The sequence below is a fragment of the Acomys russatus genome, chromosome 7, assembly GCF_903995435.1.
Source record: "Acomys russatus chromosome 7, mAcoRus1.1, whole genome shotgun sequence".
Taxonomy (NCBI): Eukaryota; Metazoa; Chordata; class Mammalia; order Rodentia; family Muridae; genus Acomys; species Acomys russatus.
The window spans coordinates 21,899,893-21,921,184 of NC_067143.1; the positions used below are offsets into that span (position 1 = coordinate 21,899,893).

Below are 21,292 nucleotides of genomic sequence, written 5' to 3' on the forward strand. Positions count from 1 at the left end.
ACTTGTGCTTCCTGTCCCCAGGATTATTTTGGCTAAATGGTTTGATATGAATTTTTTGGGTAGTTTTTCCTACTTCTGTGAAGAATTTAATGAGGATTTTCATTCAGACTACATTGAATCTGAAAATAGCTTTTTGAAAAAGTTATTTCAAAGTATTAATTTTACTAATCCATAGGCATGAGGTGTCTTTCAAGTTTCTAGTCTGGTATCTCTTTAGAGCTTTAAAGTTTTCATTGTTACAGGTCCTCCACGTCCTTGGTTAATTTTATTCCTAGATATTTTATTTCTTTGAGACTATTGTGAATCAAAGTGTGTCCATGATCTCTTTATGTTTGTTGGTGGTGTATGGAAACAGCTATTAATTTGTACAGTTTGATTCTGTATCTTATCACATTTCTGAATTTGTTCATCATTTCTAGAAGCTTTCTGGTAGAATTTTTGGGCTCTCTAATATACAGCATCATGTCATCCGCAAATAGGGATAATCGGACTACTTCTTTCCTTGTTTGTACCCCTTTAGTTTTCTTCTCTTGCCTTATTGCTTGGTACTAGCTGTAGTACTTCAAGCATAATGTTGAAGAGAATAAAGATAGAGTGCATCTGTGTCTTATTACTGATTTCAATAGATTGCTCCAATCTTTTCTCTATTTATAATGTTCGCTCTAGGTTTCTCTTATATAGGTTTGTGTTGAGGCATGTTTCCTCTAGCCCTACAATCTCTATAACTTTTAACAAAAACCATGTTAAAATTTGTCAAAGACATTTCTGTCTATTGAGATGATCATATGATTTTTGTCTTTAAATCTGCTTATATAATTTATTATACTTACTGACTTGGCTTATGTTGAATCATCCTTGCATTTCAGGATAAATTAAGTTTTGTCAAGGCAGATAATCTTTGATGTGTGTCTGTACTCTGGTTTCAAGTATTTTATTGACCTTTATTCAGTCTATGCTCATCAGGGATATGGGTCTGTAGTCATTTTTCGTTGCATCTTTCCCTGGTTTTGGTGTTAGAATAATACTGGCTTTATAGGAGGAGTTTGGGAGTGTTCTTTCTATTTTGAATAGTTTAAAAGGGACTGGCTGTAGATCTACTTTGAATGTCTGGTAGACTTCTGCTGTGAATCCATTTGACTCCGGAATTTATCTTTTCTTTTTTTAATTACTATTTCAATCTCCACATTTGTTATAGGTCTGTTACAGGTTGCTGTCTTCTTGGCTTAATGTTGGTGGTTTAGTTAAATCTAGAAATCCAACTATGTCATTTAGATTTTCCAGTTTAATGGAGTCCAGTTTTTAAAAATATTATTTTTTCTTTTGGTATATTCTGTAATGTTTCCCATTCACTTCCAACTCTGTTCATATGGTTAGCTGGGCCACAGGCTTGTCAATCTCAAAGAACCAACTCTTTGAGAAGATAAGCTGATCATTTCCATCTCATTGATTTCTGCTCTGATTACTATTATTTCTTGCCGTTGACTGGGTTTCAATTTGGTTGTTTCTCTAAATTCTTGAGTTGGAACATTATTTATTTGTGCTCAGATTATTTTGATGTAGGCACGTAGAACTACAAATTTCTCTTGGAGGACTGCTTTGAATATCCCCCAGAAGTTTTGTTGTATTGTTTTCGTTTTCATTTAGTTCCAGATAGTTTTTTTGTTTTCTCCAAGACAGTGTTTTTCTGTGTAGCCTTCACTGTCCTGGACTTGCTTTGTAGACCAAGCTAACTTTGAACTCACAGATCAGCTTGCTTCTGCTTGTCCGAGTGCTCAGATTACAGGCGTGTGCCCAGCTTAGTTCCAGATACTTCTTAAATTGTTCTTGATTTATTTTTGACACATTCATCACTCAGTTATAAGTGGTTCAATCTCCATGACTTTGAGTAGTTAAAAAAGATTTATTTGCTGCCACTTTCAAGATTTATTGCATTGTGACCAGACAGGATACAAGGACTTATTTCATTCTTTTTGGATTTGTAAAGACTTGTTTTGTGTTGCAGTACATGGTCTATTTTAGGAAAGCTTCCATGTGCTGCTGAGTAAAATGTGTATTCTTTGGTGTTTAGGTGGAATATCCTGTAGGTATCTGCTAAGTTCATTTGATGTATGATGTCAATTAATTCTGATGTTTCTGTTTATTTTCTGTCCAGATGACCCACCCATTGTTGGTGAAAATGAGGTACTAAAATCACTATTAATGGGTTGATGTTAATTTTTGAATGTCTTTATATCTAGTAATATTTTTTAAAAAATAAATTTGGGTACACCAGAGTTTGATGCATTTATCTTTACAATAGTTGACTGTTCCCTTGATTAGAATGAAATATCTCTATCTCTTCTGATTCATTTTTGTTTATGGACTTTTTTGTCAGAGATTAGGATAACACTGCCTGTTTTGTTCCTGGTCCCCTTTGATGGAGTCCTTTTGTGTGTTCTTTTACTCTAAGGTGATGCCAATCTTAAAAGCTAAGATGTACTTTGTAGAGAATGAATTGATAGCTTTTGTTTCTAGATCCATTTCATAAGCCTGTGTCTTTTGATTGAAGAACTGAGGCCATTCATATTTAAAGTTATTATTAAAATGTGACCATTTTGGCCATTGTGTTGTTGATTTTGATGTTGTGTTTTCATACAGTAGTGATTATGGGGTTTAGTTTTGCTAATTATGGCTTTGTACTTCTTTCTACAATCTCTCTACTAAGCTCATTCCTCTCTTTGATCTAAAGAGTGTTTCCTGGATTTTCTTTGGTTCATTGGATATTAATTTTGAGAGATTGTTTATATTGCAGGACTTTTTCTTTCTCCTTCATTTATGGTAGATATGTGTTGCCTATTAGTCTAAGTTGGCAGTCATAGTCTTTTAGGATTTGGAATACATTGCTCCAGGCTCTTTTGGCTTTTAAAGTTCCCATTGAGAAATAAGCCGTTATTCTGGGTTTTCTTTTATATATGACTTGAGTTTTAATCTTGAAGCTTTCAATATACTTTCTTTGTATATGACTTGAGTTTTCTCTTAAAGCTTTCAATACACTATCTTTGTTATGTATGCTTATTAAGTGTTTTAACTATGACATGCTGTGGAAATTTTCTTTTCTGGTCTTGTTTATTTGGTCTTCTGTGTGCTTTTTTAATTTGGGTGTGTCTTTTCCTTAGTTTGGGTAAGTTTTCTTTTATGATCTTGTTGAAGGTTTTCTCTTTCATCTATGCCTACAATTCAAAGGCTTGGTCTTTTGTTTTTATTTTTGTTTTTCATGGTGTCCCACATTTTCCGTAGGTTCTCTATTTTACCTTCAAGTCCTGATATTTTATCTTCTGCTTGATTCATTCTACTTGCAAGGCTTTCCTTTGAGTTTCTTAGTTTAGTCATTTGGGTTATTCAGTTTCATCATCATTTCAGCTTGAGTTCTCTTCCTATTTCCTCATTGAATTTTGTTCTCAAGTCCTGGATTATACTTGTCATTTCCATCAGTTTTATGTTGGGTTTTCTTAGGCATCACTTAGGTATTTATTTTCCTTCAGGTTTCTTCTTCCTTCTCCTCCTTCTCCTCGCCCTCCTCCTCCTCTTCCTTCTCCCCCCTCCCCCTCCTCTTCCTCTTCTTCCTTCTTCTCCCCCTCCTCCTCCTCCTCCTTCTTCTTCATGGCTTTTTAAATCCTTGTATTTTCTGATGAAGGTGTTCATGTAGGTAATTCTCACCGGCAAACATTTCTATAAGACTGGTAGGTTTAGGAAAGAAGACACTGGCTTGATTTTTCATTGTTGGTATTTATGAGATGAGAACTGGGCATGCAGAGGATCCAAGATGGCGGCGAGCAGTGTGGACTGTGTTTGGAGGCTCCAGTGAACAATTCAGGGAATTGCACAGATTTCTGAGCCAGGAACGCCAGGGTCCCCACACCCCAGCAGTGGGAGTAGTCCACGGTTTGGAGGGACCAGGGTGCGGAAGACCTGCGTGCCCCTACACACGGGAGCAGCAGCGGCAGAGGCAGCAGCAGTGGCAGCACCAGCGGCGGTGGCTGAGGTTTGCAGCTCAGAGCCTTCCTGTGGAGGCAATTGGTGTGGTGGCCGGTGGGAGTTGCTGCGGGAGAGGGGACTCTGGGCAGGATTTGGGTCGCGTGGTGCCCTGGGACCCAGACGGGACTCGGTGGACAGCTCGGTCCAGAGTCCCGAGTTCTGGCTCAGCTCAGCAAGCAATTCTGCCCGGGGCACTGATTCAGCACAGCCACAGCTCCCCTGCTGTAGAGCAGGCTGGGCGGAGCACTCAGTTCCACCCTAGGCACCATCTGAGCACAGCCGCAGTTCTCCTGCTGTGATGCAGGCTGGGTGGAGCGATCAGTTCCACCACCGGCGCTAGCTCAGCGCAGCCGCAGTTCTCCTGCTGTGACGCAGGCTGGGCGGAGCACTCAGCTCCACCGGAGGCCCTAGATCGGCGCAGGCGCAGTTCTCTTGCTGTGACGCAGGCTAGGCGGAGCATTCAGTTCCACCGGCTCTAAGACACTGGTTGGACACAGTGTGCAGTTTGAATCCAGAATTCCTGGCTGAGCTTGGTGGATAGTTCAGGCCCTGAGTCAATAACTGACCACAGCACGCACTTTGGGCCAAAAGCCCCTAGCTGAGCTTGGTGTGCAGTCCCAGCCCAAAAATTCTGGCTGGACCCTGTGTGCATTTTGGGCCCAGAATCCCTAGCTGAGCTCGGCAGATGTTTCAGGCCCTGAGAATCTAGCTGAGTTCGGCCCGTGGTTCGGGCCCAGTGTTCCTGGTTGGACTTGGCAGGGGACACAGAAGGCTGTGGATACCTTGGCCTGACCCAACGCTCATTCAAAGACCCAGAACGATTGCAGGACCCACAGCACAGAGGAGCTGAGGATCACTGGCTGTGAGAGTCCATAACAACAGGGCTAACCTCCTAACATCCACACCAGTGAAGCATTAGAGCTACCAGCCTAGGGAAATCGTGAGAAAACAAGTGAATCTATCATCAGACTCCCTCCATCCAACTCTGGAAGCTACCCAACAAAAACAAAGACGGCAAGATGTCTAAAGGACAGCGAAAAAGCATACGCAAAAAACCCCAAAACAACATGGCGTCTCCACTTTCCAGCTATCCCAAAGAAAACAACCCAGAGAACTCAAATACAACGGAAATACAAGAAAATGACCTCAAATCCATAGTAATGAGGATGATAATGGAGGAAATAAATAAAATCCGTAATCAAATGCAGGAAGATGTAGCCAAACAGGTGAGAGACATAAAAGAAGCACATAGAGTGGAACTGGAAAAATTGCAGTAAAATGCAAACAACCAGATGAAAGAAATAAATAAAACGGTTCAAGCTCTGAAGACCTATAAAGAGGCAATGGAAGAAACTCAGGAATATACGAAAAATCAGATGAAAGAAATAAAAATATCAGTTCAAGATCTGAAAATGAAAATAGATTCAATGATAAACACACAGACAGAAGACAAATGAGAACGTGAGACCTCAGAGAAGAAGGCGAGCAACACAGAGGTGAGCTTTTCTAACAGAATCCAAGAGATGGAAGAACGAATCTCAGGTCTAGAAGATACAATCACAGATCTTGAAGCAACCATTAAAGAAAATGCCAAATCTGGAAAACTCCTGACACAAAACATCCAAGAAATTAAGGACACCATGAAAAGAAGAAATCTGAGGATAATAGGCATTGAAGAAAGAGAAGATATCAGACTCCAAGGCCCAGAAACCATTCTCAACAAAATCATAGAAGAAAATTTCCCCAATCTAAAGAAAGAGATGCCTATAAACATACAAGAGGCCTACAGAACACCAAATAGAATTGACCAGAAAAGAGAACTGGGTATGCAGACTTCCAAGTTTGATATGGACAGACAAGCTGGGAAAAAGAAGAGGATGGCTTGGGAGAAAAATAGTCAGGTGGACAGAAGAGACTGGGATGGTGTTCAGGATGTACCTCCTAGTCCAGTGAATGTGGGGGCCAATCTGCCTGGGTGGAAAGGCTGGATATGGTATAGGAGGGGTTTGTGGGTTGGGGGTTAGGTACATTAAGGTCTTAGTAGAAAACTAGACATTGGTTATGGCACAGAAAAGGGTAGCCACACTAGGCTGTGGAACTGGATGAAGGTCCTGGGCTAGATATGACAGGTTGGGGACACAATGGAATGGATGGGAAGATGGCATAGAAGGAAAGAGGGCATGGATGGGAACATGGCATGGATGAGAAGGGAACATGGATGGGAAGAGGGCATGGACGGGAAGAGGGCATGGATGGGAAGGTGACATGGATAGGAAGAGGGCATGGATGGCAAGGTGGTATGGATGAGAAGAGGGCATGGATGGGAAGAGGGCATGGATGGCAAGGTGGCATGGATGAGAAGAGGGCATGGATGGGAAGAGGGCATGGATGGCAAGGTGGCATGGATGAGAAGAAGGCATGGATGGGAAGAGGGCATGGATGGCAAGGTGACATGGATTGGAAGAGGACATGGATGGGAAGCAGGCATGGATGGGAAGCAGGCATGAATGGGAAGAGGCCATGGATGGGAAGAGGCCATGGATGGGAAGCAGGCATGGATGGGAAGATGACATGGATGGGAAGAGGGCATGGATGGGAAGGTGACATGGATAGGAAGAGGGCATGGGTGGGAAGAGGCCATGGATGGGAAGGTGAGATGGATGGGAAGAGGGCATGGATGGGAAGAGGGCATGGATGGGAAGAGGGCATGGATGGGAAGAGGGCATGGATGGTAAGGTCAAAGAAAATTTCCAGGATAACCTTGGAGAAGGATGTTGCTGGATGGAGAGGTTTTATATTTTGTTGTTCTTTTCGGTCTTACTTTCATTCTAGGTTTAATTCTAATAGCTTAAAAACTATTTTAATATAACCTCCTTCCCCTGTGCTTTGCTATCAGACAGACAGACACACTCCCTCCCCCCAGAGCCAAATAACAGCTTCAAACATCTTGTTTTATGCCATTGCCAATGATGAAATGAGCAAAACCAAGAAAGAAAACAAAGGCTGTTGTATGACATGTTTATGTAGACAATTATTTCCTGCTTGTAAAACTCTACCCTTAGCATAAATTAATAAAGTTTAGTTATTATACAATAGAGTTTAAACCAAAAGGTTTTCTGGGCAAAAGTATTTACCACTTTTAAAGCCCTAATAGATACTACCAAGTTGCTTTTCAAAAATATCTCCACAAATTCCAATCATATGCTTATCTTTACCACACCTGGGACTACCTTGCAAATCCTCTCATTCCTACAGAGCTACAAACAGCCCTTCCCACTGCACCCTGGGTGTCCGGGAATGCTACCTTCCCTCTCATTTATAGCCAAGTGTCTATCAAGAGGATGCTGCCTGCTTTCTGAGGGGGCCTGGCAATGCCCGCTACATACTTTGGCTTTAACATTAAACAATGGTTAAATGATTTACTTTAATTCACTATTAAAGGATGTCTCCTTTCCTAAAGAGCTGTCCCTCTTTTGGTTATATTTTAAGCTTACATTTGGATTGTGAGTTCTTATGGTAAACTTAAAGTTGTACTAGAATTCATTACTGTGTAACCAGCTATCACTAAGCTCGTGAGGCTTTTCTCCTCTACCTCAAAAGCTTCCCACTAGTTTGCTACAAAGTTCTACTGCTTCAGTCAAAGGCCCCAGGTCATTTCACAAAATCATTGCATCTAAACAAACGTGCAATCACAGTTTCTTCCTCATATGATCTGAAAAGTCCAACATGGTGTTGGAACTTTTAGAAAGATTTCAATAGGATACGAAGAGTGTAACAATGGCTTTCTTATAACTCTGGCCTTTCCGAGAGACTCTTAATCCAGGAGCTCACTAGCCTCAGAAGACTCTCACAATGTCTTGATGATCAGTGTGGCTGTGCACACACACACCCCTGCCACATGGGGGGGCATGAGAGCACAACCCTGTGGGGTCACTCCTCCTTCCACACTCACATGGGTTCTGAGGGCTGAACTCAGGCAACAGGTTTTCACGGCAAGCGCCTTTACCGAGCTACCTCAGCGGCCCAGCTACCAGGATCTGTAAGAGGTATGCTAATATATGATCATCTGGGTTGAAAATGTCAAGGTTTCAGACATTGGAAAACCCAAAAGTTTTCATTAATTTGAAGCAGTTATGTGGGGCAACAAAATGTCATTTACCCGTAGTACAGTGCCACTCAGCACATGTGACTACCAAGCACATAAAATGTGGCCAATCCTCAAACTAAGGACTGAGTCTGCTTAGTTTCTTTGAAATGCAATAGCTTCTCATACTATGGATAGCACAGGATGAGTTAAGTAGAGAGCGGGTCTCTCCACCCGACCTCATCCCACTCCAAGCCCGCTTTTGTATTATACAACTCAAAACACAGTTCTGTTGTTGTTTTAAGCAAACTTGGATTCCCTTGTTGCAGCACAGCTGTTTCTCAGCAGGCTCCTTCCCAGGGTCATATCACTCCCCTCACTCTTGGCCCTGAGCTCACTAGCTCTGTGTGGCCATTCATTGGTTGATATTACCAACCTGTATTTTCTTTTAATTGTATCCCTCCATGTATGGAAATCTGGATAACAATTCCTGGTTGTATGAGTGGCATAGATAGATGCCTACATCATTCTTATACTCTGTCTGGCTACCCCTTCCGCCTGCTTCATGGTGTAGCTTTGCTGTTTCAGTGAATTGCGACAGTTCTTCCTTGTTCTCAGCCTAAGACATCAGTTGTTCTTGGTTTTTCTCACTGCACAACCCACTTGCTCTTCCTGTCTTAGGTCTTGGACCCTTCTAATGAGCTCATAAACAATAAATAGAGAGCTTCCCTGAGCCCTGTCTGCTTCTCCCTGCCTCCCCATCAAGCCCCACCCTCCCTGGAATAAACTGCTGGGCATGCGCCAATCATACTCAACTACTCCAGGCCTTAAAATCACACATGCTCCTCTCCTTCGACCCCACTGTCAGTGTCGCATGCCATCATGTTTCCAGCCCTCCTTCCTGCTTTCACAACTTTCAAAGACTCTCCCTGCGTCCTGTATTCTGGAGATCCTGGACACGTTCGCCACACTTCGCACACGAGAGGTCCTCGTTGCACATGGCACTTAGCTCTCTGGAAAGGTTCTGCTTCTTTTCTGGACATTATATGTAGAGAGCAGCATAGTTTGGAGGATGTTTTGGAGCCTCGCTCCACTGTCATCGAGGTGGAAGATGTGGGGCATTTGAGTTACATTTGCTTCTGTGACCTGTTTTCCAATGGGAAAACTAAACATCGCCTTCTTGAGAGCTGTGAAGCACTGTACACTCTCAGTCATCAGGAAACATTGCTACCGACCTAGCCATGTGCTGGGCTGTGGAATGGGAGCCCTTTACCACTGTGGCACACTTTACCACTGTGGCCGTGCCAAAAGCAGGGCCCGGCATACACTGAGTGCTCGGCAGCATTTTCTGACTATGAATGAGCGGTTTATCAGGAACCAAATAGCTACCTTATACATCTCAGTATCCTGTCATACACACAGAGCAAGGAGAGAAAGAACCTTCAGAGAGGGGAGGCGTACAGAGCGCAATGGGAACTAACCTGTTTCTTCTAAGTTCTTTCCTTCGCTTCCCCATTTGATGATTTGGAAGTGCATCAATCATGAATTCAGGGAGCTTCTAATCCTAGCCCAATTTTTTAATCTTTAAAGACAGCACAGTCCTATCTCATGAGGTCAGGAAACAATCATTCTGGATGACTGGTGTTTGTTCTCTTTCTCCCTGGGAGCATGCATGTGGCTCTTCCTTCAGGGACCTTCTGGTGAACGGAAGCTACAGACACTGAAGAGGGATCTAAAATCCTTCACCATGCTGTGGTTGGTGCTGCAGTAAGGCCCAGGGAACGATTATTAAACAAGGGGTGGGGGGGGGGTGCATCATACAGGGCCCGGCAGGGGCAAAAAATAAAGTTCTCACCTGACCTGGTCTAGCGGAAGGAGGCAGCAGCTCTGAGAAAGACCCAGTAAGGCTTAAAGGAGAAGTGGGCACGTGCAGGGAAAAGAAGACCATGACAGGAGGAGCTCAGAGGACCCAAGAAGGTGGAGAGGCTGCTGCAGGGCTGCAGCTGCAGGGGTCAGAGGGCCAGCTATTGTGCTAAGCACATGACGGACGGAGAACATTCTGTGCAAGGAAGTAAGAAGCCCCTACTGGACCTAGTTTCCATTTCTACTTGGAAGTGTCACATTATTTGGAGGCCAGGTAGAGACAGGGCAATATAACGTGGGGGATGAAGCAGACGGATGCACAGTCTTGGCAGGGAAAGCAGTTTCCTGATGTGAGTGGAACAGCAGCTCCATGAAAAGTGAAGAAGAAAAGGGACAGCTAAGCAAGGGAGGAAGGATCCAGATCAAGCAACTGGTCACATCCCAGGTGAGAACAAAGGTGCCCAGCACTGTGTGCAGACGCCCTACATGGCATTCCTAGGCTGCAGGGCCATTTACAGATATGCCAGGGCATTATGTGGAAGATGTGCTGAAGCCTCATGCACGACCATGGGGGTGGGGGCAGGGCTAAGAGTTTCCTTCTTAACTAACCTTTGCAAACTTGTTTCACAATTTGCCACAAGGGGGATGAGGGAGCGCTTTCCCCAGATCTCTTTTCACTAGAGTAAAGCTCTCACAGAACAGTGCAGGCAGCACCACACTGGTCCCGGAGCAGTGAGTGAGAGCTCAGAAGTCGAAGCACAGTGGAAAAGCTGTGCATGCAACCCAGCAGCGCTCAGAGGAAAGAAGGGAACTTTAGGTGACCTTTGTGGGGAAGAGCAATGACCCGGGGCTCTCTCATGCACAAACGCCAAGTACCATGAAATCTTGAGAAGAAAATGCAGGTGAGTAACAACCCTGTAGCATGAAATATTTACTAACCAAGACCCAACACACACAACTCAGGAGCCAAAGGCAAAACAGAATGTGCCCAGTTTACTTACAGTGAGAGCAATAGGACCATGCAAATGAGCTAACGGGAAGGTTTCCACCCAGAACTAACAAAGGAGGGCACCTGAACAAGCCTACAAGTGAGGAAGACAAGGAAAAGCTCAGTCTTGTCATAGTTTGATACTCATGTCATTTGGGAGGGGGCAAGCACAGCACACAAGAAGAGGCAGCCACCTGGCAAGATGCTGCTGGGAGAAGTGGAGGGGAGGGACCCAGGGACCCATCCAGGCCGGTCAGGGGAGGGCACAAGAGGGGACTACGGGCTCTTTGGAGGAAAATGTGTTAGCATCCATAAAATGCTGTTTGACTTGGCAAGTACTTCTAGCAATTAAGAAACTCTGACAAAGGTAACAAAAAAGACTAGCCAAGGACACTCCCTGCTATACTGGGCCTGGCAGAAAAATGCAAACAATTTCAAATGCCCCACAATGGGAGTTGAGTGTAAATCAATTGCACCCCAACAGTGGAATCTGACACTGAACTATGTACTGATAAGGAACTACCAGGACAAAGCTGTTGTGTGACAAAAGTCAAGATACTGAACAGAACATTAAAGAGGAGTGGGCTAGAAGGAAGAGGCTGGAAGCCACTTAGGCCTTGGTGCACAGGCTGTTTCTGTAGCTGCAGAAGAAGCCAATGGAAGCCAGTTTCTGTAAGGAGAGTCTAGTACTAAAGACCAGTTAGCGGCTGCCTCCCTGCACTGTCACGAAGAACATCTGGTGGGGCTCTAAGCAGGTACATTCTGCAGTACCTTCCCAATAGTCTGCTGAGACAGTCCCATGCTTTCTAAAAAACGAAAAGATACCCAAATGGTCACACACACACACGCACACACACACACACACACACACACACACACAAGAGAACAGGCTAAGACTGAATGGACTAACAGAACTCACTGAGGTTTCTTTCTGTAGTAACAATTACTCTAGAAATTAACTGTGGTCCTGGAACCCAACTCTACAAATGCACTAAACTGTAATATTCTGTGCAGTGTGGGTTCATGAATCACCCTCTCCTCCTCTCCCCTCCCCTGACCCATCTCCCCCCATGGGGTAGAGGAGAGAGATATTCAGGAACTGTGGCCCTCTAAGTCAAATGTGTCTCATCAATGGGTTTTCCTTTTCTTCCTCATCACTCACTGATTTATACAAAAGCCCAACAGGGGCACAGCCACAGCTGTGACTTGTATTCTATGACTGCTCACACTTTCCAGCTTATAGCTAAGACAAAAATGTGCCATAAAGTTGAATGAAAAGCCCACAGACTGGGAAAAGATCTTCACTAACTACCTCCAACAGAAGGCTAATATCTAAAATATATAAAGAACTCAAGAAATTAAACACCAACAAACCAAACCACCCAATTAAGGAACGAGGTACAGAGCTAAACAGAGGAATACTGAATGGCCGAGAAACACCTAAAGAAATGTCCAACATCCTTAATCATGAGGGAAATGCAAATCAAAATTACTCTGAGATTGCATCTTATACCTACCAGAATGGCTAAGATCAAAAACTCAAGTGATAGCACATGCTGGCAAGGATGTGGAGAAAGGGGAACACTCCTCCATTGTGGTGGAAGTGCAAACTTGTACGACCACTTTGGAAATCAATCTGGTGCTTTCTCAGAAAATTGGAAATAGTGCTACCTCAAGACCCAGTTATACCACTCCTGGGCATCTACCCGAAAGATGCTCCACCATACAACAAGGACATTTGCTCAATTATGTTCATAGCAACTTTTTTCATAATAGCCAGAAGCTGGAAACCTAGATATCCCTCAGACAAAGAATGGATAAAGAAACCGTGGTACATTTACACAATGGAATACTACTCAGCTATTAAAACAAGGAAATCTTGAAATTTACAGGCAAATGGATGGAACTAGAAATGATCATCCTGAGTGAGGTAACTCAGACCCAGAAAGACACACATTGTATATACGCACTTATGAGTGGGTATTTATTAGCTATATAATACAGGATAACCACACTACAATCCATAGGCCTAAAGAAGCTAAATAACAAGGAGACCCTAGAGAGGATGCTTAATGTTTATTCAGAAGGGCAAACAGAATAGACAACGGAAGCAGTTGAAGAGAGGGAACAGGACAGGAGCCTTCCATAGATGTCCTCTGAAAGACTCCACACCGCAGGGGATCGGAGCAGATGCTGAGAGTCACAAACTTTGGGGCAGAGTGCAGGGCAGGGTGACTTAGGAAAGAGATGGCGGTAGGGGCGGGGAGGCGCGCAGAGGGACCTGGAAAGGACAGGAGCTCCACAAGGAGAACAAGAGAGCCAACAAATCTGGGCCCAGGGAAACCTACAGAGACTGATGCACCAACCAATGACCATGCATGGAGAGGACCTAGATCCCCTGCTCAGATGTAGTCCATAGTCAACACAGTCTCCATGTGGGCCCCATAATATGGGGAGTGGGGGCTGCCTCTGACATGGCTGTTGCCTGCTCATTTAATCACTTCCCCTGGTGGGGTAGTCATGCCAACCCACAGAGGAAGAGGATGTAGGCAGCCCTGATGAGACTCGATAGGCTGGGGTCAGATGGTAGGGGAGGAGGGCTCCCTTTTCTGAGGACTAGGATAAGTGGGGGAGGACGGGAAGAGGGAGGGAGGATGGGTCTGGGAGGAGATAAGGGAGGAGCTAAAATTAGGGTGTAAAGTGAATAAATTACAAAAATAAACTTAAGAAAAAACAGTCGAGTGAAAACTGCTGTGGCAGAGCGTTAAGTCAATGTGAAATGTGGTTTAAAAACTGTGTGAGGCACAATTTCTACAAGTGTGCTAGAAGCCAGAGGACTAAGTGCCCAGACTCTCTCATGCCCAGGGATGTGTCTCAGTAGCGGCAGGCAAGAGCTGGGCAGGATTTGGTTTCTGTCAACAATGTATCTGAAGACGTACTTTGTTTTAAGGAGATAATATTCATGCATTAACTGAATATCTGAACTTATTTTTTATTAAGTGAGGGTGACAGAACTGGAAGGCAACAGGACTTGGTGAAATAAGCAAACATTAGTTTTGATCTTAGTCTTAATTTTAGCAGGTATGGGCAGATTTTGTTCTGATCCTCTTTTTCCAGGCATCTACTCACATCCCCTTCATTAACTTCTGTAGGTTAGAAGGGGAAATGACGGGGAGAGAGCCAGCCGTAGGCACGGGCCTGTGACCTTCTGGACTCTGACCACAGACATGACGAGGGGCATATAGTTCGCATTTCAGGCCACCGGGACACGATTACTACTGGGCTTACATTCTGCCTTATCTTGGAGTCAGTCAGCCTATGCTCATAGCCTTAGCATCCACACAGTCATACAGTTTATATGGCCTGTGTGAGAGTTGAACTTCTAACAGTTCTGTGCTTCAGAAGGCAAACGACTCTGGCCAGTCTTTTAGCAAAGGACACTCTTGGAATGAAACAAGTAACTACTGATGAGCAAGCCAGAGCCTTGAGTGGCCCAAACAAGCTGTTTTACACCCTAATATATATACCCACACATATATGTATATAATACATATACAGATCACTGACATATATGTACACACATATATATATATTATATATAATATAGACATAAATAATACCTATGAACAGACATGCATATACCCACTTCCTATCTTCAGAACAAGAATGAAGTTAAAATTCACTGGAGAAGAGGAGCCAATTGAGAGGATTCATTTCAATGCCTCGTAGAAATGGACAGTTTGCTGAAATATAAAGTGGCAAATACAGTCACTGACCATATCTGTCTACAGACTCAGGCCTCAGAGAAGCAGCCTGCTAGCAATCCTAGACACGCTGTAAGTTCTGGCAAGAAGAGAAACCATCCAAGAAGAAAAGAATGGGAGGGCTGGGATGTTTAAGGGGACCTGTGCTAGGTTCCTCTGCTCGAGCAATTTCCAAAAGGGGAAACCTAGGGAACTCCTGAGTGGCAGACGCCACAACCACTTCTGCTTCTGAAACCCAAGCGGCAAGCAGCCCTAATAAAGGCTTGAGAGGAGATGACCTGGGATGGCCTGACGGCCTTCAGAAGTGACACATGCCAGGGTAAAGCCCACTCAACAGCCTGGTCAGAAACACAACTGAGTGTTTTGTTCACAAAAAGAATCTTTGCAAAGAGGAGAAAATAAGACACTGAATATCAATGCAAGTAGAGCACTAAAACCCACATGCAAACGTGCCTGAGTGTGCTTTCCACTCCACACAATCACACAGTTCTCCTTGCATCCAAGAAACTCACCTCCATGTTCTAGAAACACTCGAACACATCTCTCCTTTCCTCTTGCTGCAGAGAAATGGAGCAAGGTCCAGCCATTGGCATCTCGGCCATTTGGGGAATAACCCTGTTCCAACATCTTTCGTACTGTGTGAACATCCCCGGCGGCCACTGCAGCCTGAATCTGCAGTTCTTCCTGGAGCTCAGGGTTCCTCCGGCAGTGGTGGTGTAACATCCTAGCAGAGTCCGCTTTTCACCAACCAGACATTAGGTCACAGGAGTCAGCCTTTCAGGAAGGTAGAACACGTGCACTTTAGAATATGTGGCTCCGCACACTGTGCCCACTGACCACTACAGAACCGCTCGTTTCCAAAATCAGTACGGTATGTAACGGCACATCAACAGTACTGGCTAACATGCATCTGCTAAGACCAAAACTTTCAATAGTTGCATTCAGGTTACAAATTAGTTGAAAGAGAAAGCTAGGCAGAAACCTCTGTCTTAAAAGAAAAATCTCTTCCTGTGCCCTTTTGAAAACTACATTATATCACAATGGCTGTTTTAGGTAAAATGAGAGGCACTACCAGAAAGCTAAGGTGGCGGCACCAGAGGGATCAGAGCGGTACCAGCCTTGGGAAGTCTGACTTATAGGATGCACCACCGAGACTTAAGTCACAAACTACTCACAGGCTCTATCACAGGGCAGAGTCAATGCGTACAGAGCACCAGCAAGCAGCCCCTTACACTGTGGAGCCCAGAACCCGTGAGGAGGAACTGGGAAGGAAGGCTGTCTTTAGGCTGAGTCCACATCAGCATCTTATTTGTAATGCACATCAACAAAGCTTGGGGGAAGCAGGCTGAGCAAAGCAGCAGGAGTAAAATAGATAGTTGTGTGTGTGTGTCTGTGTGTGTGTGTTTCTTTCTCTCAGTTTTCCTACCTCGGGCTATTTCACCATATTGTTGGTCCTCTTGTTTGCTGTTAATATTCTTTTTAAACATAACCCCCTTAATTTCGGTACCAGAAGTTTTATTTCATAAATATTCAAGGTGGCAGGATAAATAACCTGTTGATTAACCATATGACGAAATGACTTCAAAGAACAACAGTGCTGAGGATTCCGCAGCCTCTGCAGGTCATGGAGAAGTGTGTCCTCAAGCCCAGCTGAGGAGCTCATCCATGCACACAGGGAAGTCCGCACTAAATCAGCTGCTTCTCGTGTGGCGGTACCACCCTGCTTTGAAGCACTGAAATACAGACAGAAACCTAGACTGGCAAGCTCCTAGAAGACATTCCAACTGGGCTGATTTGAAAGAAGCAATTGGACTAATCTCCTGGTTTCTAACCTCCATTTCTGTAAGTAAATTTGCTTGAAAGAAAAACAATGTGATAACGTCCTTTGAAGACATTCTGTTCTCATATGTAGGTTAGACATTATCAGGATAATTTTGCAACCAGTACTTTTTCTTGCAAAATTTCTCATCATAGAGTGAGTATACATAGGTAAAGTAAGCCTAGTCTGTTGGAGCCAACACAGGTGAGGAACACAAACATCTGATGTGCTTTTACACATAAAAATGACATCATGACACTCTCAGGAATATCACTAAGTGATGTAAATTTTAAAAGATCAAGCTATTACCTCAAACAGCTGCTTCCTCAGAGAAAATTGGGAAATGGGAATTTCTTGATAATTTCTCTAAATAAGCAAGTTTCCTTTTGATTCTTCACTTAATTATTTCCTTGAAATTCAGTCTCTTGGCTTTGAAATTTAACATAAAAAATAGCTTTCAGAATAGGTTTCATTAGTTTCAGTGCTACAAGAGACATTATCAGAACTCGTCAGAACCTATTAATGGAAGCGCTCCCTGCCCACTCTGACCACCATCTTCAACAGAATGCTTCTGAAAATTTTATTTACCTTGCTATTGTTTTTGAGTCAGTTTTATTTAGACAGGCTGACCTCCCAGCTTGCCGTGCAGCTGAGGCTGTCCTTGATCCTCCCAGCTCTATCGGCCCAGTGTTGAGATGACAGGTGTGCGTCACCATATTGGCTCAGAGTGAATTTTGTGGGTATGTGTGTGTGGTATATGTGTATACAGATACACTTAGGGTGTCTTCCTCTACAGCTCTCACCTCTGACCCTTGACCTCACCATTTCTGCTATAGTGGCTGTCCATCTAGCCCCCAGGATCCTCATTGCCTCTGTACTCTGGGGCTGGAGTTACAGGTGTGCATATCTACGCCCAGCTTTTCCGTAGGTAAATGGGGACCCCAACCTCAGTCTTCATGCTTTACTCTCTAAGCCTTTGCCTGCCCCTACAGCGTGTTTTTAAATAGGAGATTATTTTGGCATTTGAAAGAGGTCTACTAAGTAGGAAAAAGACTGAAATAATGTCAAAATAAACAGGTTTTTCTTTCAGTGCCTGCCACAGTGTGAATACACTAGTTTGTTCTTTAAATCACAATTTTACCCGTTCATTTCTGTTCAACTCTATTCTGATAGTGCCAGGGACTGAATCTAGAGCCTTAAGCCTGGCTACAGCCCCAACCAACTCATTAGCAGAATTTAAGAACAAAAGGAAAAGTTAAAACAGCATAGGAGGCTGATGCCCTCAAGTTATCTTACCTTACAGAAGAATGTCTCTCCTCTCGGTAGACAGGCCGTCTAATAACCATTGTGTACGTGCAGCATGGTGGGAAAGGGGTTCCCAGCGTGTCCAGGCCCCAGAGCAGCAGTTTTCTTCACCTACAAAGAAATCCAACCACAGTCACAGAGAGTTTCCTAAAATAACAAAGGACTACAGCTGTCACCAGTCAACTTTCTGATGACTTTAAATTTCAGGAGTTCCCAACAAATCGACAGACGGCAGAGCAGGATTTAGAGAAAATGATCTTGCTGCTTACAACTATCTCTAAGACGCAATCAAATATGATTTATTTTTGAGATTCTATGCCCTTCTCCCCCAGCACCATCCAAACTTCTTGAAAAAGAGTAAATAAAGAAAATAACAAAGTACACATTTGGAATTTGGATACAAGCTGAGAGTCTTGCTTTTTCTCCTGAGAATGTATCTTCTGGCCTGTTTGCTTTGAATTACTTTTTAAGGGCACCATCAGTCACCTGCTCTTTTTAAAGAGGACAAAAAGGACAAAATGTGTTTATTCAGTACAACAGCTGCCCAGAGCCAAATGTAAACTACGGTAAGTAGAAGATTATGCCTTTCAATGGTGGCTCTTCATGTGCCTTAAAGGCATCTGGTCAATAGCATTTTCATGCACACAACAAACTAGTTCAAACATTAACTAGCCAGAGTTATTGCTACCTTCTTCACATGGATTCTTAAAAAACAAAACAGTAAAAACTCAACCTCTTTCTCTCTCTACAATTCAAAGAAAAAAAGCTTTTCCCATTCCAACTGAATCCCAGCTGTGTACATTCCATGCGGGTTAAGGATATAAGAGATGCCCCCAAGAAGTCACTCTAGGCATTAACCTATTGGGAGACCTGCCATCCCTTCTGGAGGTGGGGGTGCTGAGCCATTAGCACTTAAACTTTCAGTCAAAGAAAGGGACAGGGGCTCTGCCAGCCTAACCTGTGGAGGGTCAGAGTGGCAGTGGTAGAGCTTCGCTAGCAACGCAAGGGGACATTCAGTTGTCATAAGAGCGACTAAGGGCTTCCTTTTTTTTCCTCATGTTTTATCCCCCGCTGCCCTCCCCAAGTCTTTAAGGCAGGCGAACTGTTAGCCTGCACACGGAGCTAAAATGTGAGTGCAAACTGTGCTTATTATTTCCAAATAAATGACATAGACACGGTCAGAACAACTCCTTCAAAGCAAAGCACAAATACCACGGAAGAATCCTTGCAGAAACTCAGACTGTGGTGGGAAGTCTACAACAGGAGCCAGGAGCATCTTACACTGCCCGAAGGCAAGGAAGTGCTCAAAGAAAGCCACAACCACGGGGACAAAGGAGCCAACTTCAGAGCTCTCGGGGATCAGAGGCCACGGACCACTTTTCACTACGATGGCATCTACATATCAAGAATGAACAGCCCAAAATAGTGTAGTTTTACAATTAAGCTTGGTTGTTTAGGGGTTAAGATGTTTTTAGGTCTACATAGTTGTTTTAGGTTGATAATGCCAAGATATGATAGATAGTGATTTACATTCAGAATTTTACATGCACCAAGACAGGAAAGATGTTTTCTTCAAGGCTGCCAAATACAAATAGCCAAAACACTAAGAATGTAACATTTACATAATTCCTGATTGTTTCATGGTTCTTCTTGCTATAGGTAGTTAATTGTATATATGTTAGTTAATTGTATATAGGTAGTTAATTGTATATATGTGTATTGTATAAATGTATATGTAAAAATTCTTTTTGAAAAATGATCAGCGTCAGTTGGTGCCCAACACTAAGCCTACCCCAGTGGATTGTAATGAACCTGGCTGGGGTCATATAGACACCCCTGGGCAAAACCAGTGTGGGGGAAGAAAGTGTCAGGCAGGAGCAGGAGCAGGAGGAGGAGGAGAAGAAGAAGAATGAACGAATGAACGAACATTATCAAACATCTTACTTCTAAGCGTGTCTTCAGTATTCTCTGTCTCCCTACGGACATGAAAATGTCCCAACGTGGCTTCAAGCCTTTAAGAGTCCTTGCAGATTTTCAGTGGTCTCCAAATGCCCATCACCACATCCACCACAGAGACAGCTGGGCACGATAGAGAGGAAACATGAGAGGTGGGAGTTGACAAAAACGTGAAACAGTATTCAATGATATCAGGAAAAGGCAGGGTGCTAAAAGACAGAGGATCAAACTTTTTCTCCCTGCAAGAAAGGTGATAATGTAACAATTTTCTGTGGCTTTAATGGAACAAGGAGATGGCCACCAGTGCCTGGTGTATGCTCAACACAGCTCAAGGCTTCCTAAAACAAACAGTGCTGTATAGTTAAAATGACATTTTATATATATATATATATATGCTTATGTGTAAGTGCACACACCATATGCATGCCTGATGCTCAAGGAAACCAGAATAAGGTTTCAGATCTCTGAAACTGGAGTTGTGAGTTAACACTGTGGGTGCTGGGAACTGAACCAGGGTCCTCTGCAAGAGAAAGAACTCTTAATCTCTGAGCATCTCTGAGAGCCTCTTAAAATGACACTTATAAGATCATTTTAGGATTTTTCCCCTCTTCTGATAATACCAAGGACTTACAAATAACCATAGTGTTTTTTTTTTTTTTTTTTTTTTTTTAATGAAAAGACATTCCTTGCATGCACGTGCTGCAAGAGCGTCATAGGGGTAACACACACATGTGTAGTGTACCATGTACACATAATACGCGGTGAAGTATAAAGGGTAATGGTTCAGTACCAAAGCAGCCCCAAGTCCATGGTATCAGACTAGTATTAATTTTCTCTTGGTGTTATTGTATGGGCTCTCAGTATGTATGAAATAAAGAGAAAAAGGCACTGTGGACCTTAAGAACAAATACAACTTCAGATGCCTATAGAAAAGAAAGAAAGGAAGGAAGGACGGAAGGCAGGGCACAGATGGGAATGGAAAAACCTAGTTTCCTGTAGGGAGTGCAAGCTAAAAAAAATCTGATGGCTCACAGAAATTACCCATAAAACAGGACTCATGACAAAGGAGCAATTTTCTAAATAATACACATTCATTCAATGGAGGGTTCTCTTAAACTAATGGTGGCTGTAGACTATAGCAACTACTTAAACTAGACCCATCTCTAGATATTAATTCTGGGTTTCAGTCAGAAAGAAAGTAAATAATAAACAAATATGAGAGACTTTGGAAGTGTCAAAAGGAATCATTTTTCCCAATGTGTATCATTTTTAAAAGTGGTCTTAGTACTTGAAGTAAATACTACGTTTACATGTTGCTAAATCATCCTTTTTATTATAACAACCTAGGTCTCTAAGCTTTCATACAGTTGCCCACGTTGGATACTACATATCTATTCCTGCTTAATTTCTTTACAGGTGGACAAGTGAAATCCATTCAGTTAAGACCAAATTTTCCTTCATATAGTTAAGAGAAAACCCATATTGAGATAACAGACTGA

General features: G+C 43.2%; 1 protein-coding gene across 1 annotated transcript in view; it reads right to left on the minus strand.

The window, feature by feature from the left end:
- Positions 1-21,292, minus strand: part of Asb7 (ankyrin repeat and SOCS box containing 7) — a 45,368-nt gene that overhangs the window by 19,762 nt on the left and 4,314 nt on the right. Inside the window, exons 3-4 of the mRNA XM_051148697.1 lie at positions 17,829-17,948; positions 15,226-15,487 (exon numbers count right to left, since the gene is read on the minus strand). Of these exons, the coding sequence (XP_051004654.1) occupies positions 15,226-15,436 (211 nt within the window). The 5' untranslated portion in view covers positions 15,437-15,487; positions 17,829-17,948. The remainder of the gene's footprint in view (positions 1-15,225; positions 15,488-17,828; positions 17,949-21,292) is intronic.